We start from the raw sequence: 15,033 nt of genomic DNA, 5'->3' as shown, positions 1-15,033 counted from the left end.
TCAGGCCCCAACCCCAGAGGTCAGCCTTGGGCCGAAGGCAGGCAGGGAGGGGGACCTAGGAAAGCAGCCCCTGTGTGCCCTTCAGGGCAGGGACCTCTGGCTCACCGCCTCCAGTGGCCCCAGACGGAGCCAGGACGTCGTCGTCGTCACTGTAGTCCTCATTGGACGGAGCCACCCCAGGCTCAGGGACGGGCATCTTGGCCTCCTGCTCCTGCTCCACGCGGCTGCGCAGGGCCAGGATGCGATGGTGCAGGGCCGCGTACAGCTGGCCTGTGTCCTTGGAGCTGGCCTGGGGAGGCAGAGCAAGTGCTGGTTATAGGCCTCGTGGGGCGATGACCCCCTGGCTGGTGTGGCTGCTGCCCTGCCTCGATGGAATGCCATGACCGCTGGCTCAGACTGGGGAGGAGCCCGACCCTTTCTCCTCACCAACCTGGGGACCACAGATCAAAGCTCCCATGACCCAGGGCCTGGCCTCCAAGGGGCTCCCAGAGCCCACAGCTGGGATGGCCCTCGGTGACACGGTGGCACTTCTGCCTCTCGTTTGGGGGAGTGGCCCACCTAGTGGCCTCCCTGCTCTCCCTGGCCCGCACCCTCAGCACAGAGTACCCAGTGCCCCACAGGCTGTGCCGAGGAACCCCCCTTCTGTGGAGACCTGGGGGCGCTGCGCGGGCCGCTCACCGATATCAGGAAGACCTTCACGCCCTGGTCCTCGGTGTCCATGGCCGTGATGCGGACGCTCTTCTCACTGGCCTTGTCAATCTGCATCTGGGCCCACAGCTTGGTGTTGAGGATCAGCCTCAGGCTGCCCTGGGTCCGCATCACTGCAACCAACAAGGCCACTCAGCCCTGGTCCCCGACGCCCGCCCAACAAGCAGCTGGGAGAAGACACAACAAGGGCGAAATCCCCCCACTCTCCCGAGGTCTGTGAAAGCCGTCTACATGCTGGAGCCAGCCGGACACCACGTTCCCCGGCCCAGAATCACCAAGGCCACTGACAGGGTCAGAGGCCACATCTAAGTGGGATTTGTGGGTCCATGCAGCGCGGGCCAGGACGGCGGTTCCCTTGGGGGCATTCGTGAGCTGCACACTAGGGACATGCGCACTTTCTTTAGGCAACACATCACATGGAAATTGACATCCTCTGACTGTCCCCCACTCACAGGCCAAGACCCAGTGCCTGCCCTGTGGTATTTTTTTAGAAAAAAGGTCAAGGCCAAGCAGCGCTCAGAGCTTCCATCAGCGGGGAGACAAGGATAGACTGAGGGAGGTGTACAGTGGATAAAAACTGGGCATCGACCTTCCCTCTGGACGTGCATGTGACACCCCCAGTTCCACCCACAGTGGGGCCAGGGCCACAGTCAGCCTGCCCGATTTGTCAGAGCCCACACAGAGCACCTGTGCCCTGATCCCGTGGACACGGGTGACCCCTCACCTGCCTGCTAGCCCAGCTTTCCCCACTGGAACGGGGGGAAAGCAACTGGGCCAGCTTGGGGTTTGGGGTCCTGACCCCCTACCAACTAGATCTCCCCAAGTCCTCTGAGCCCAATGAGACCACCTCCGAGGCAGTGGAGCAGCTTGGACAGGCTCGGAGAGAAGGTCTGTGACAAGCACAGAAGGCTGTGTGGGGTGAAAGGCCAGGGTGCCTGGGATGGATCTCAACAAGGGACGGGAGGGTGGAATGCAACAAGGTGGCCAGGCTGCCGAATGGAAGGGGGCAACGAGCTGTGGGCTGGAAAGACGTGCTCTTTGTCCGCATTCGCGCGAACATTTCCACAGAAAAACTGGAAGGAATCGAGGGGACGTCCATGATAGAAAAAGAATGGTGCCTGAACAGAAGGGACCTTTTCATCTCTGTTCAACTCAGGGACAATTCTGAAGAATGCAATGTGAGCTACTACTACTGGGCCAGGAATTGCTGTTTCTGTCAAGGCTAGAGGACAATTTTAGTTTGGGAAGATTGAAAAAAAGTGAACATACATGTTTCACAATACAGACACACGCACAAGCTAGTTTTCTTCAAACATGTATGTGTACACACACACACACACACACACACACACACACACACACACCCCACATACACTCATTTTTGTAACCAGCATACTTCTTGGAATAAGATTCATGTACAGGCAGCCTAGGAGCATCACTTATGAAAGCGAACAAAATGAGGAACAACCTACGTGTCCATCAATAGCAAAATGGTGACATACATTCATCGTCAACAGACTATTAATATAAAAGTTTTTCCAAAAAGTTGTGTTTTTAAGGAAAATTTAATGACATAGGAACACGTTCACAAAATAGTGAGTGAAAAGAGCAAGATACAAGATCACCCAATTTCCTTAAAAAAGAGCTACAGAACAGGAATGGGTCACCAAAATGTTATTAGCAGATTTCTCTCTTTATAAAGAAAGAGAGAAAGAGGTTATAAAGAAAGAGGTTGCAGTTGTGTTTGATTTCTTCTTTTTCCTTTCTACCACGAAACAATTGGCACTTTCATTATCAGAAAATAAGTTTAAAAATTAAGTGCTTTTATCCATTTTCACATTTAGAAAGAGGGGAGTCACAGAAGGGCTGGCAGCTGGAGCCTCTGGGGCAGGCCACGAGGTGTGGGTGCTGGGAGCTCTCCCATAGGGACCAGTTTCCCAGCTCCTTGGGTCGAAGGTCAAGTTGGGAACTCGCCCTTCTCTGCTTTAGGAATCTGTACCATCCCAGGCCCTCTCCACAGGGGCCCACGCATCTCACCTAGTCGGGACTGTAATGTCCCGTCGTCAGTCGATGCCATGTCGTTGAGTCTCAGCAGCCCCCGGCCTCTCTCCACCCACGACTGCGAGGTCTTGTCAAAGACAAACAGCTTACACTGGATCTGGAACACAGGCGGCCCTCTGGGTGAGCAGGAATCCTAGCTGGGTGGACACCACTGCAGAGGGATCCCCTGGGAGCCTCTATCTAACTCCAGTGAACTACCAGGGTCAGCAAACTGTGGCCTGGGGCCTACATCTGGCCCTTGGCCAGTTTTCTGTCCTATCCTCGAGCTAGAATGGATTTTACACTTTAAAAAGAGGGACATTTAAAAATGAAGGAAATGCAAATCAAAACCACACTGAGATACCACTTCACACCCACTAGATTGGCTACAACCTAAAACACTGACAATAGGTATTGGAGAGGATATGGACAAAACTATAGGTGGCTGCTACGGATAACAGTTCCTCAAAATGTGAAACATGGAGTGACCACATGGCCTAGCAATGCCACTCCTCGGTATCCACCCAAGAGAACTGGAACAGATGTTCACACGGAAACCTGTACATGAATGTTACAGCAGCACAATTCAAAACAGCTAAAAAGTGGAAAACAACCCAAATGTCCATCACAGACTAGAATGTTACTCAGCCAAGAAAAGGAGGGAGGTGCTGACACGCGCCACAACGTGGGTGGACCTTGAACACACGGTGCTCGTGAGAGAAGCCGGCCACACAGGCCACACAGTGTGTGATTCCATGTATGGGAAATGTCCAGAACAGGCGCGTCCACAGAGACAAGAGGTGGTTAGTGGTTGTCGGGGCTGGGAAGTAACTGCTAATGGGTACAAAGTTTCTTTTTGGGGGACAAAAACGTTCTAAATGAGACAGTCATAGTTGTACATCTCCATGAATACACTAAAACCCTCTAAATTGTACGCTTTAAGAGGGTGAATTTCATAGTGTGTGCATTATACCTCAATAAGGCTACTATGTATGTTTAAAAAAAAACATCCCACAGAGATCGTATGTGGTCCTTTACAGAAAAAGATTAAGATCTTTGTAAGTCGATCTCTGTTAACATGGATAGATTAAACAAAAAGTGTTGAGTGAGGAAAAGAAATACCACTAAAACCCCCCACTACAAACTCCCCTACACTACGTGTACGTGGTTTACAGACACACATATGTATGAGAGCATGAAAGCAGATGAATGGCACACGGAGCTGGACGTGCTGCCCCAGGATGGGGAGGCAGACGGGGCCAGGAAGGAACAGGGCGAAGTCTGGGCTGCATCTGTGATTTTTTTCACCTAATAAAACAACACTGAGGTGCCAGTGTGACCAAGGAACTACAGCTGTTAACTCTGGGGGGTAGAGAAGGTGTTTGTTACAAGTCCCTGAACTATGAGAACGTCTCAAAACAGATCATTTTGTCAGAAAACAAAGCAATATAAGAAATTCCTTAGCACTGGCTAAGTTCTCAACAAAAGCCCCATCAACAAGGCCGCAAAGGGTGGGACGCAGACCCCTATCATTTCCCAGGGGAGGTCTGAGCGCCTGGAGGATGTGGGTCGGGCCCTTGGGTGCTGGACCCTCAGATGCACAGAAGCTTCGGGATCTATGGCCCTCACACCTCCACCTCACCGCCAAGAGCCCCACCTGCGCGCCACCTCACCTGTAACACGTTGCTCTCCGCCTCCTCTCCGGTGATGACTTCCACTTTTTCCAACAAACACTTCCGTGCTGTCGCCTTGGTGTAGGCAGCTGCCGATTCGGCCAGGGACTCTGCAATGTTATTAGCTAAACGACATCGACTATTTACTTGGTGGGGGGAGAGTGTGGACCTCACAGGAAACAAAAGGGTTGGCTTGGCCTCAAGGGTGCCAGCCACCCCTGCCTGGGACTTGGCGTGGACCCCGAAACACACCAAGTAATTTGGCCTCGGAATCTGCAGGAAGACCAGCTGTGAGCTGCCAGCGTGGCTCCGGCCCTCCCGCTTCCCACCCAGTGGAGGACAGACCTCCAAAGACACAGAGGAGCAAGTCCCTCTGCTGCCTCCGGGTGTGGAAGAAGAGGTGACAACACCTTGACTACCCTATCCCGTCACCACACAGTGCTACATGCCGGCTGTTTTTAGATGAACACGCCCCCTTTCTGCTCACTGAAAACCAGTGCCCATAGCTTTCTGGCTCTGGCCCAGTGGCTGGTTCATGAGGTTATTACTGCTGTGCTGAGTTGGTCCCCACATCCCTCCCAGGCAGGGTTGTGGACAGCGTTCCTGTCCCTTGGAGCCCCCACCCATGTAGCAGCAGGACTGCAATGTACCTTTCTCAGGGGTGGCCTCCTGGGATGAGGACTCGGACCCAGACTCAGCCGCCGAGTTTTCCCTGTTGGCATCTGAAGTGATCTCATTTAATTTGGGGGGGCTCTGCAGGGAAACGAAGGCACACAAGGAGGGGATTGTTTGGGGGTCCTGGTGGATCAACTGCTGCGGAATGGAAACCCCTCGGCCAGGGCGGCTTAGCCAGGAGGAAGCATGGCCTGTGACTGAATGGAAACCTGTCTCAGGAGGAGAAGAGACGAGGAGCGTCTCTGATTTTAAGGAACCCCAACATTAGGCTGCATCCATGCTGGCTCTTACTTGCAAGTGGAAGCGTCCTAACTTTATAGGAGACAACATGGCAGCCACACCATGCCCCTCTGACTGGGAGAGGGGGCTCTAAAAGCCTTCTGGGCCCCAGGAAGAAGTCCCCACAGGAGCCACTCACCAACACACGCTCGCTCATGTTCTGGCCAAATACGAATTTGTTGGTGGCGGCGTCGGCATTGTTGGTCGAGTTCTCTAAGCTGAAGAGGAGATGGGCTGTGAGTTTGGGGACAGAATCCGGTGGGTAACAGGAGGTGGCCACACTGCCCCTGGCTCACTGGGTTCTGCTTTGGGCACAAGCTCTGGGTGACAAAGGTCACTCTGAGGGCCAGGCTGAACAAGCCCACAGAACTTAGGTCCTGCCTGGGGTGTCCACCTAAATCCACCGACCTGAGCTGTGCCCAGAGAGGGAAAGGAGGGAGGGGCTGGAGGGCGACCGGAACCCTGGAGCCTTCCGCTCCCTCCCCTGCAGCCTGCCCCCTAAGGAAGGACCGGGCTGGGTCTTGGTCCAGGTGCTGCCTCCCCTCTGGGCCTGAGTCAGGGCCGATGGATGACCAGGCCCCTTGGAGGCGGAAGCTCTCCCTACACGACGCTGGCTACCAGGCCCGAGACACATACCTGGAGCTGATATACTGAAGGAAATAGTTGGTCGCGGCTGGCGTTTCTGAACTGGGGTGTCCGGCGTTCTCCATGTCAGCTGCTCCAGTGTTCTCATTTATTAACTGGGAAACAGACAGGAAACCCTTACACTCCAGAGAACGGTACCTTCTGGGCCTGTACAGCTCAGTCTGGCTGCACAACCGCTCTGCCATGTGGCGTGGCTCCAACACATGGGTGTAAATGCATGCGCTGTCATCAACCCCACAATTTCTTGTTTAACGGTTCGGGGACAAAAACAATCCAAAGGCTCCCTAACGGGACCTTTTTCTACCTTGTTAAAAAACCGCCGCCAGGCGGCGTCCTGTTGGCATTCTCATCGACGCTTCTGCACCGAGGTCACAGAACGCTTACAAATCTGCTATTTAAGGAGGTTATCGTAAACATAACAAAAGCACCGTTTCTCGAAGGCTTCTCTGATGCCAACAGCCGTGCCTGCTCCATGATCTAATGCACTACTCCCAGGAACCTGAGAGGTGGGAGTGAAGGACCTGGCCCTGCGAGCTCACAGGGGCTAGGAGACCATGGCCTGCAGTTGCCCCCTGCAGAGGTCCAGCTGCGACAGACCTCAGAGATCACAAGAGCCCTGGACACGCAGGAGCACTGCCCCCGCTCCAATGTCAAGGCAGCATTCCCCTAAACTAGAGGAGCAGACTCAACCTGATGCCCAGCCAGGCCCTGCCCCCAGTGCAGGTGGATTTCAAGGCTCTCCCTTTGCTCGCATCCTCCTGCCCGGAGGGAGCAGCCCCTAAGGGCCTCATTATTTGGGCTAAAGTTGTGCAACATCAACACGTTTTTCATCTCTTGGGGCATCTGTGCTTCTCTTAGACAGCGACACCACAGGAGAATACAGACAGCCCCAGCCGCTGTTTTCTGTACACCCAGAGACTTTTGTTTCCTTATTTCAGGGTCTGGCACCCTGAGCACCACTGACCCATATGGGGGCCGGACCGTCCTGGGCACTGTGGGGTGTTGACAGCACCCCCGGCCCCTACGCACTTGATGCCAGGAGTACCCTCCCCTAGTGTGACAACCACACGTCCCCAGACACAGCCACTGATCCTGCCTCAGGGCTCTAAAGGAGTTTCTTGCCAGATGAGCCACTGGAAATGGCACAGGGGAGCATTCTGGCCCGGGGGCTGTGAAAGGCAGCGCCGCCCACTCTGGTGTTCCCGGGGCACCGGCACCTGGGGTGCACAGCCGAGAACCCCTGCCACTGCCAAATGCCTCCCACCCCGACTCAAAGTCCCCAGACTGGGCCCACCACCTGGGGGGCAGCCAGAAGGTGACAGATACTGCTGCTCCTGAGGGAGAGCAAACAGTAGCTTTCCACTTGCCCTACTTTTGAAAATTAGGTGATGGCTCTCAGTCAGGAGTGATTTGGTTGTCCCTTGGGGAACATTTCATCACTATTTGGAGACGTGTGGTTCACAACCAGGTGTGCGCCTGGTATCCGGAGGGCGTGCCTGAGGATGCTGCTCAACACGCCCCGTGTGCAGATCGGGCTCCAAGTCAGCACTGTGGGTCTGAGGGCTGCTAGTGCTGAGACAGGGAGCCCTGACGGAGACAGACACCTCTCGCTGCTTGCCTCGCTGGCCCCCGCCGCCCGAAGCCACTGAAGAGAGTCCCACACTTGGGATGGAGGGGTGGCCAGCGGGGAGTGTGCCAGGGCGAGCAGCAGAGTACTGCGGGGTGTGCACAACAAGCAGAGGCCAGCTGTGGCTGTGCCGTGAGTCACAGGACCACCCCATGACCGTCTCCGTCCCCGCCCAGCCCTCGGAGCACATACCTTGACTCTGTCCCTCAAGTTCTGCCCGAACACAAACGCTTGCTGTGCAACCTGCTCTTTTTTCTCCCGGCTGTCCTCCTCAGACGCATTGCTAGACTCGTTTTGCTGGGGCTCTTTCTCCTAGTTAGAAACAACAACAACAACTGAAAAGGGACCTATTAGCTATGAGGAGCAAGCGGAGCCATCTCAGGGCATCTTATTCCCTCACTGTGTCTCCCTTGGGACGTCCGAGGAGGTTAGAACCAACAGGAGGAGCACGTAGGCAGACCCGGGCCTGGATGGGGCTCTGGGGACACGGGGAGGACGGGACGGCTGCGTCCCTTCTAGGTCTCCCTCCAGCACAGAGCTGCGCAGCTGACTGACTGCCCCAAGACCCAGGCATCGAAGTCTCCAAGAAGCATATGCTACAGAAACGATTTCTATTTCTAATTCCACTGACTGGTTTGAAGGTGGGGGGCTCAGGGAGGTTTCAAAACGGAATTGCAGATGATCATTTTCCCTATCTGAGCCTGTACAACCACTGGAGGGTGGCGGGAGGTGGAGGGTGGAGAAGCCCTGGCAGCAACTTAGCTGCTGGAGTGGAAAGACACACAGATGCAGTCAGGCTTGTGTATGAAGCTTGTTGCACTACTGCCGCTCGGATTCCACACGTGCCTCTGCCAACCGCAAGAGCAGGCTCTTCAGCCAGTGCCCCTTATTTTCCAGCTGCTCTGCAACACTACTGGAAAACATATGCTTCTGGCCTGTATAATTCCAGAACTCCGAAGGACTGTTCTTTTAAAAAAACAGCAGACGGGTTCTGAGCTGACCCCCCCAGGCAAACTTCTTCAACTGGAAAGGGCACACGTGTATGAATCCCCGAGGCGCCACTGGGGTGTGGAGACAGGGAGGGGAGACATTTCTCCACATAAAATAGTACAAGGCCCTCATCAATGAAAGCCATTCCTCCGGCCTCAGCGGCTCCCCAGGGCTCAGTGGTCAGTGTGCCACTGGCAGGAATACTACCCTGGAACACGTGGAAATGCCATGTTCGAGTCGGGCAATGCAGGACTCTACGGCAGAGCTCTGTTCCCGGCACCTTTCCCTCAGAACCACAGAAAGACCCCCGGCAGCCCAGTGCCGTCCGCCAGCCGCGGTCCTGCACTGGGACTGCAGAGCAGCTCCAGAGGCTGCCGCGGGCCAACACTGACGCCGCAGAGCAGGTCCCGGCCTCCCGCTCAGCGCGCTCCCCGCCCGGGCAGACGGACCTCGGGAGCTGGCGCCTCATCAGAGGGACTTCTCCGTGCAGGGTTGTCGGGCAATGTCGACGCCGCTGCTCCTGTGCAGTCTGCTGGGACGCTGAGCCCGTTGGTGCCACTGCTCGGAACTGTGGGGACAAAAGGACAGTGGGGGAATGGGAGTTCAGTGCTGGACCACCGTTTGCACCAATGGCATAATCTCTCCTTTTTAAAGAAAGGCTCTGGCGTCACTACTAAAAGTCGTAAATTCTTAAGATTATAAGACCAAGACAAAAACCAAAAGCTCACAGAAATGAGACTATTTTATTTCTTACTCCACAAAGAACTGTGTGAATTTTCAGTGTATTTAGAAGCAATGTTGCTAATGAAGAGAACAAAAATACTGGGGGTGCCAAAAAAATGTACACACATGACTTGTATTCATGTTTTGTTATCGGTATATGTTGAGTACTAGTTCTTTTCTTTCTTAAGATGTATATATATTTTTTGGCACCCTCTGTATATTGGGGAACAATTATGGGTTTTATAAAACAAACAAGTTTCATAAACACCATCTTTATTCTATGCGCTGTTTTCCTTTCAACAGTTGAGCTTCCACGACATGGTTCTAATCTGGCTGTGACGGCTGAGCGTTACATTAGAACATTTCCCAACTAAAAACTCTTCAGAAATATTAATTATCTCCCTCAGGTGGCTGTTGCGTTGCATCTGATGAAAGGCCTTGAATTACAGGGAAAGATCAAGAGGAAGACAAGAAGAGCTCATTAGTACTACGAAAATTAAGGACTAACCGAGAAGCAGGGCCTGCGTGGATGTAATGGCAATAGAGTGTGCGAGTTATGTCTTCGGGCTGGGGACTGAAATGAAGACGCACGTGCAGACCCCTTGCAGTCTGACAGGGCTGAGTCTTGCCTGCCAACACGCAGGGACGAATCTGAACCGCTCAAGGAGCGGGGGCAGCGTTTATGAAGCCAGTGAGTGCACCAAGCACATGGACATCAGCAGTCAGACTGGGCTCACCAGGGATGCAGTGGCTTGTTTCCCCAGCGCTCTATTTCTGGGTGCATTCGGCAGATGTGGCCAAAGCCACCTGTGCTGAAACATGGCTGTTCCAGGCGTGACTTGAGAAATACTTGGCCCTGCCGTAGAGGCCAGGCTCCAGGGCCACGTTTCTTACCAGTTGGTGAAAGTGCCTTTGGCTGTGGGGCTTGTAACACTGCGGGGCGAAGCACGCTCCGCTGCTGCTCCTTGGGCTTCTGGCTTGGCAGACCTGGGAACAGAGGTTGGTTTGCCCGGGGCCCTTTGGGCCCTTTGGGCCCTTAGGGCCTCGGGCAGAAACACAACAGCTCAGGCTCTCGGGCACTGTACAGACAAATTAACCCCAGGAACCCATCTGATGTCCCTCATAAGCTGGACTCTGCAGAGAAGCACACTTAACAAAAGAGAAAACCCAAGATATTTTCGTTATAGCTAGACATGCAGAGTTCGGCTATTGTTACTCTTACATGTGATCAGATGACATTCCCATGAAGTTGATCATGGCTGTGAATTAATCCAGGGAGTACAGTAATGCTACGGGGAGTCAAGGAATAGCCGTTCTCAGCTGCTGGCCTCCAGGGTCGAGCACAGCCATGAGGGGAAAGCAGCGAAGCCACAGGTGACCCTCCCTACCCCGAGTTTAGGACTCTGCTTGAGGTCACAGAAAGGCACCCTTTGCACCTGTTTTTTAAAATGCCATATTGAGAAAACCCCTCTGCCAAACAGCTCGGGCAAGGACAAGAGAACACTTCTGGCCCTGCCTGGTCTGACAGTGCCATCACTAGGCCATGCTCACCGGCAGCGTGCCACTGGATTGAGGCCACTCTGCGAATCAGGGTTAATACCATGGCATGCTGGGGCCGGAATGCCCTGGAGACACAGCCTGAGCCAACTGAGCCATCACTTGGCTGGGCACAGAGCCTAATGTGCCACACCAAGCCAAGCCTGCTCCCCCGCTGCTGTCTCCACCTCTGCACAGTGGAGGGCTCACAGGTGGGAGAACCTCCCTGGACTGACAGGCTCTTTAAAGCAGCTTTCCAGGGCTCATGTGTCAGGGAACTGAACCCTGCGGGCACTACTGGGGCTACCTCAGGCGCCCGTGCAGACAGACGCTGCCAGAGGCTTGGAAGGGTGTGAGAAAGCCATTCTACTCGCTCCTCCAAGGCGGGCACCTACCTGCGCTGGGTGCCTGGCCATGGATCAGTGTGGGCGGCTTCAACCGGAATCCACTGCTCTTTTCCTCTACAAGCACAAGACAAACAATGAAGGCAGGACTGCCTGCGGTGGGTGGCGAGGCTACAAGGCGGCACGGGCAGGAGAAGGCTGGACTGGGCCTCAGTGGCCGGGGGCCTGGACAACCAGGAAAATGTTTCCAGATGGAAACAAATGCAGAAGCCCCCTCAACCACCAAGGCTGTAAGCCCGCCCCAGTGAGGAGGAGGCAGGGGGCTGCAGGAAATGCTGGCTTGGGGGCAAAGAGCTGACAATGGATGACCAAGGGCACTGAAGGTGCGAGACAGAAGTGAGGTGACCACTTCGCCAAGGAGCCTTCCAGCCGGAGGATGAGTGCAAGGCTGGTCAGCCCATGAACCACCTCACCCAGCAGCCTGCCAAGAATGTGGACGCCATGCTGCACTCACAGGTCCTGGGGAATGTCAGGGGACCACCACATAAAGGTCCCCGGAACCTGGCTCCCTTTCCTAGAGGACTTATCAGAGATGCATCTGTAATTGGGAAATGCCTCTGTACTACCAGCAGATGTTTGGGAAATGAGACATGTTTTCTGTGGTAAGAGATCAAGGGTGGCAGACAGCGGTCTTGCTGTCTCTCCAGATGTGCCCGGGGAGCTGTGCCTCATGGCTTAATGAGCGCACCGGATGGAAGGCCTGGGAGAAGGAAAAGAGCTGTTTGTCCTGGCCGCAAATGAGGAGGTGGGGCCTCCGCCAGCACTTGAGTTTGGGTTGACAAATACAGGGCCTCCTGGGATGTTCAGAACCTGATTTCAGCTCAGCCACTGGTTCACCCAGATCCCTTAATCCGTGCATCTTGGTGACTCAATTGCAGAAAGGTGCATGGGGAACAGTATACTGCAATCCTTGGTGAGAAGGATCAGCATAAAAAGCCTGTGACTCCAACAGGCCAGGCCTGTCCCCAGGGAAGCACAGGGACAACAGCATTTTGGGCCAACAGAGGCAGCCCGACTTTTGTGCTAAGGTCCAACCCATCGGATAAAACCCTTGTCAGGTTGGCAGGGAACAGGATCACTATACACAAATTAGTTGTGCATTTCTATACACTAGCAATGAACATCCCAAAAATGAAGTCAAGAAAACAATTCCATTTACAATAGCACAAAAGAGAATAACATACTTGGGAATAAATTTAACAGATGAAAACTATAACACATCGTTGGAAGAGACTAAAGGCTTAAAATAAATGGAAGGATACCTCAAAAGGTCACATAGTGTGTGATTCCATGTATATGAAATGTCCAAAACAGGCAGATCCAGAGACCGAAAGTGGATTCCTGGTTGCCAGGGACTGGGGGAGGGGGATGGGGAACGACTACCAAAGGGCATAGAGTTTTTCTGGGGGGTGATGAAAATGTTATAAAAAATTATGGTGATGTTTGCACAACTTTGTGGATATACTAAAACCCAATCAACTGTACTCTGAAACAACAACACAAATGCTTTGTATGACCAGATTTTCAGGTAGGAAAGAAAATCAGAGCATACTTCCAGATGAAACAGGAGGGCCCTCTCCCTTCTGTCTACATGGTAGTAAGCCAAACTGCTCTCCTTGAGCAAAAACAGGACTGCAGAAATTCACTGCTAGTCTGTGAAAAGGAGTCGAGCCTGCAGGCTCCTGAGAGCCTGTGTCCGTGGGTTGCTCTCTACCATGAGAGAGCTCAGGGGCATAAAAACCACACTCGGGAGAATGAGATACCACAAGATATAGAGAAGACATGCTGTCAGATGTTCCTTTCAGAAGGAAAATACTGAACTACACTTCCAAAGCTCAGGGTTAGGCAGAAGATGACTGGCAATTTAAAAACACAAAAAAACTGAGCTACAGTCACAATTTAGATAGTTTTGCAAAGCCCTTCGAGCGGCTCGGCAATGCTCACAGTGTCGCTCCAGACTGACGCCCACCACTGTGCTAACAGCCAGTGACTGTGGGGCCGATCGAGGCTGAGAGGGGCAGTGGGCCCAGATAATCCTGGGCACTGATCATCCCCTAACATTGGGCCTGGTGCCAGGCCCACCCTGCAGATGCCCAGGAAATCCATGCAGAGGCTGCAGTGAATAGATGGACAGATAGACAAGGTACGCCGTACTGCTAATGGCAACTGGGACTCAGGACAGAAGGGGCCCAAAGAGGCAGGGAGGGGTGCTCACAGGGCAGTCAAACCCGATGCAGGCCTCCCCTTCCCTAAAACAAGTGAGGTGCCTTCTCATGGCCTCCAGAAACTCACTGTCCCGCAACATGGTCAGAGTACAACAAAGAGGCGCTGCCTGGAGGTCAGAGCCCCGCCACACATGCCAGGGTCCCGGGGGTGACCAGACGGCTGCACTGTTGTCTTCTCGGCACACGCATGCCCCTCTGTGAGCTCGCTGCGGAAAGAGGTCTCTCCCTCAGAGACCCTGAGTGATGTCTGACGGAGCAACGCTCACCCTCCAGGGAACACCAGATTTAACCAGGAAAACATATCAGAATTTAACCCGATATATACCAGATGGTGAAAAGACTCCAAGAGAAGGCAGCTTGGTGGGGACTAGGGCCTGCGCAAGGGTGGAGCTGGTGCAGGGTGGGGAGGGGCCTCGGCCATGTACAGGGAGATGGAGAAATGAGTAAGTGCACTGAGGACAGAGGGAGCCAGGCTTCTCACAGTTAGAAGAGGTAGAACCGTGAAAGGGAGACTAGATGAACCCTGCTGGCGCTGACTTGGAAGTACCTGCGTGAACCTGGGGTTACCCACGTATGCAGCCAGACAGAGCTATAGAAATACGTGTGCACATCAGCACAGGTATGCACACAGGTGCGTGTGTGTGTGTGTTCCCAGCTCTGGGCACGGAGAGGGCCTGAGAGCAGTGACCACCCAATGGCGGTGAGCACACAGCCAGACTTTGGTCTCGAGACCACTGTCCACTAAGCAGAATCAGGACCGTCTGAGAAAAGGCGAGAGGTGATTGGCCTGCAACCTTTTGTTATGACAGAAAGAAAGTGCTTAAAATGACAGGGACTTGGCAAAAGGAGATAGGAACCTGGCTTGATGGGGCCCATTGGCCAAATCTGGGACAATGAAAATAAACCGATGATTAAAATGAAATCTGAATATGAAAATAAATACTAATAACAACAGATTATAACTCATTGACTAAATGGGGCAATGATGGGGCAGAAAACCTTCACCTGGCCACCATCAGAGTAATGATTACCTCAAACAAGAAAACACCAGTGGTCGCCAACAAGGGAGGGCAGTGAGAGGAGGAATGAGATGTCCTCGTGTCGCCAAGTATCCCTTCCAGAACACATTAATCACAAAGGGAAGAAACGATTACACAGTGGGGAGACTGGGCAGGTCCCCCCGACTGAACCACCAGTCAACCCCCCAGCAGGAGCACACACAGCGCACACCACAGCTGGGTGCACCGGGACCGCACGGCCGCATTTCTGTGGTGCTCCAGCCCCACACGTGTGTGGGACCTGGGGGGCAGCGCCAGGGCACACTGACACATCGAATGACTTCTCCAAAATAACTGGCCTGTAATTTTCAAGGTCACAAAAGTCAAGGAAAGACTGAGGAACTATTCCACATGGAAAGAGAGACATGGCTGTGCTCTGTGGGATGTCACTGGGATGACAGGGGAAATTACACGGGGTCTCTAGGTAGAAGGATCGAGAAGTGCTTTATA

The 15,033-nt window shown here is 53.7% G+C and overlaps 1 protein-coding gene across 20 annotated transcripts in view; it reads right to left on the bottom strand.

Moving 5' to 3' along the window:
- Positions 1–15,033, bottom strand: part of RANBP3 (RAN binding protein 3) — a gene marked incomplete at its 3' end in the record, with an annotated part of 52,411 nt that overhangs the window by 1,518 nt on the left and 35,860 nt on the right. For 9 of the 20 annotated variants that reach the window (XM_081076134.1, XM_081076124.1, XM_081076119.1 and 6 more), the window contains 11 exons: positions 11,292–11,357; positions 10,255–10,347; positions 9,087–9,205; positions 7,840–7,959; positions 6,012–6,115; positions 5,515–5,593; positions 5,072–5,174; positions 4,422–4,531; positions 2,746–2,866; positions 679–821; positions 106–289 (listed from right to left, as the gene is read on the bottom strand). In XM_081076134.1, coding sequence (XP_080932260.1) covers positions 106–289; positions 679–821; positions 2,746–2,866; positions 4,422–4,531; positions 5,072–5,174; positions 5,515–5,593; positions 6,012–6,115; positions 7,840–7,959; positions 9,087–9,205; positions 10,255–10,347; positions 11,292–11,357 — 1,242 coding nt within the window. Of the gene's footprint in view, positions 1–55; positions 290–678; positions 822–2,745; positions 2,867–4,421; positions 4,547–5,071; positions 5,175–5,514; positions 5,594–6,011; positions 6,116–7,839; positions 7,960–9,086; positions 9,206–10,254; positions 10,348–11,291; positions 11,358–15,033 lie in introns of those variants that run through there. The other 11 variants (XM_081076132.1, XM_081076137.1, XM_081076122.1 and 8 more) reach the window with 2 other exon arrangements.

This window comes from Rhinolophus hipposideros, assembly GCF_964194185.1.
Source record: "Rhinolophus hipposideros genome assembly, chromosome: 16".
Lineage (NCBI taxonomy): Eukaryota > Metazoa > Chordata > Mammalia > Chiroptera > Rhinolophidae > Rhinolophus > Rhinolophus hipposideros.
The sequence above is the reverse complement of the archived record's forward strand: the minus strand, read 5'-3'. Positions and strand labels throughout refer to the sequence as shown.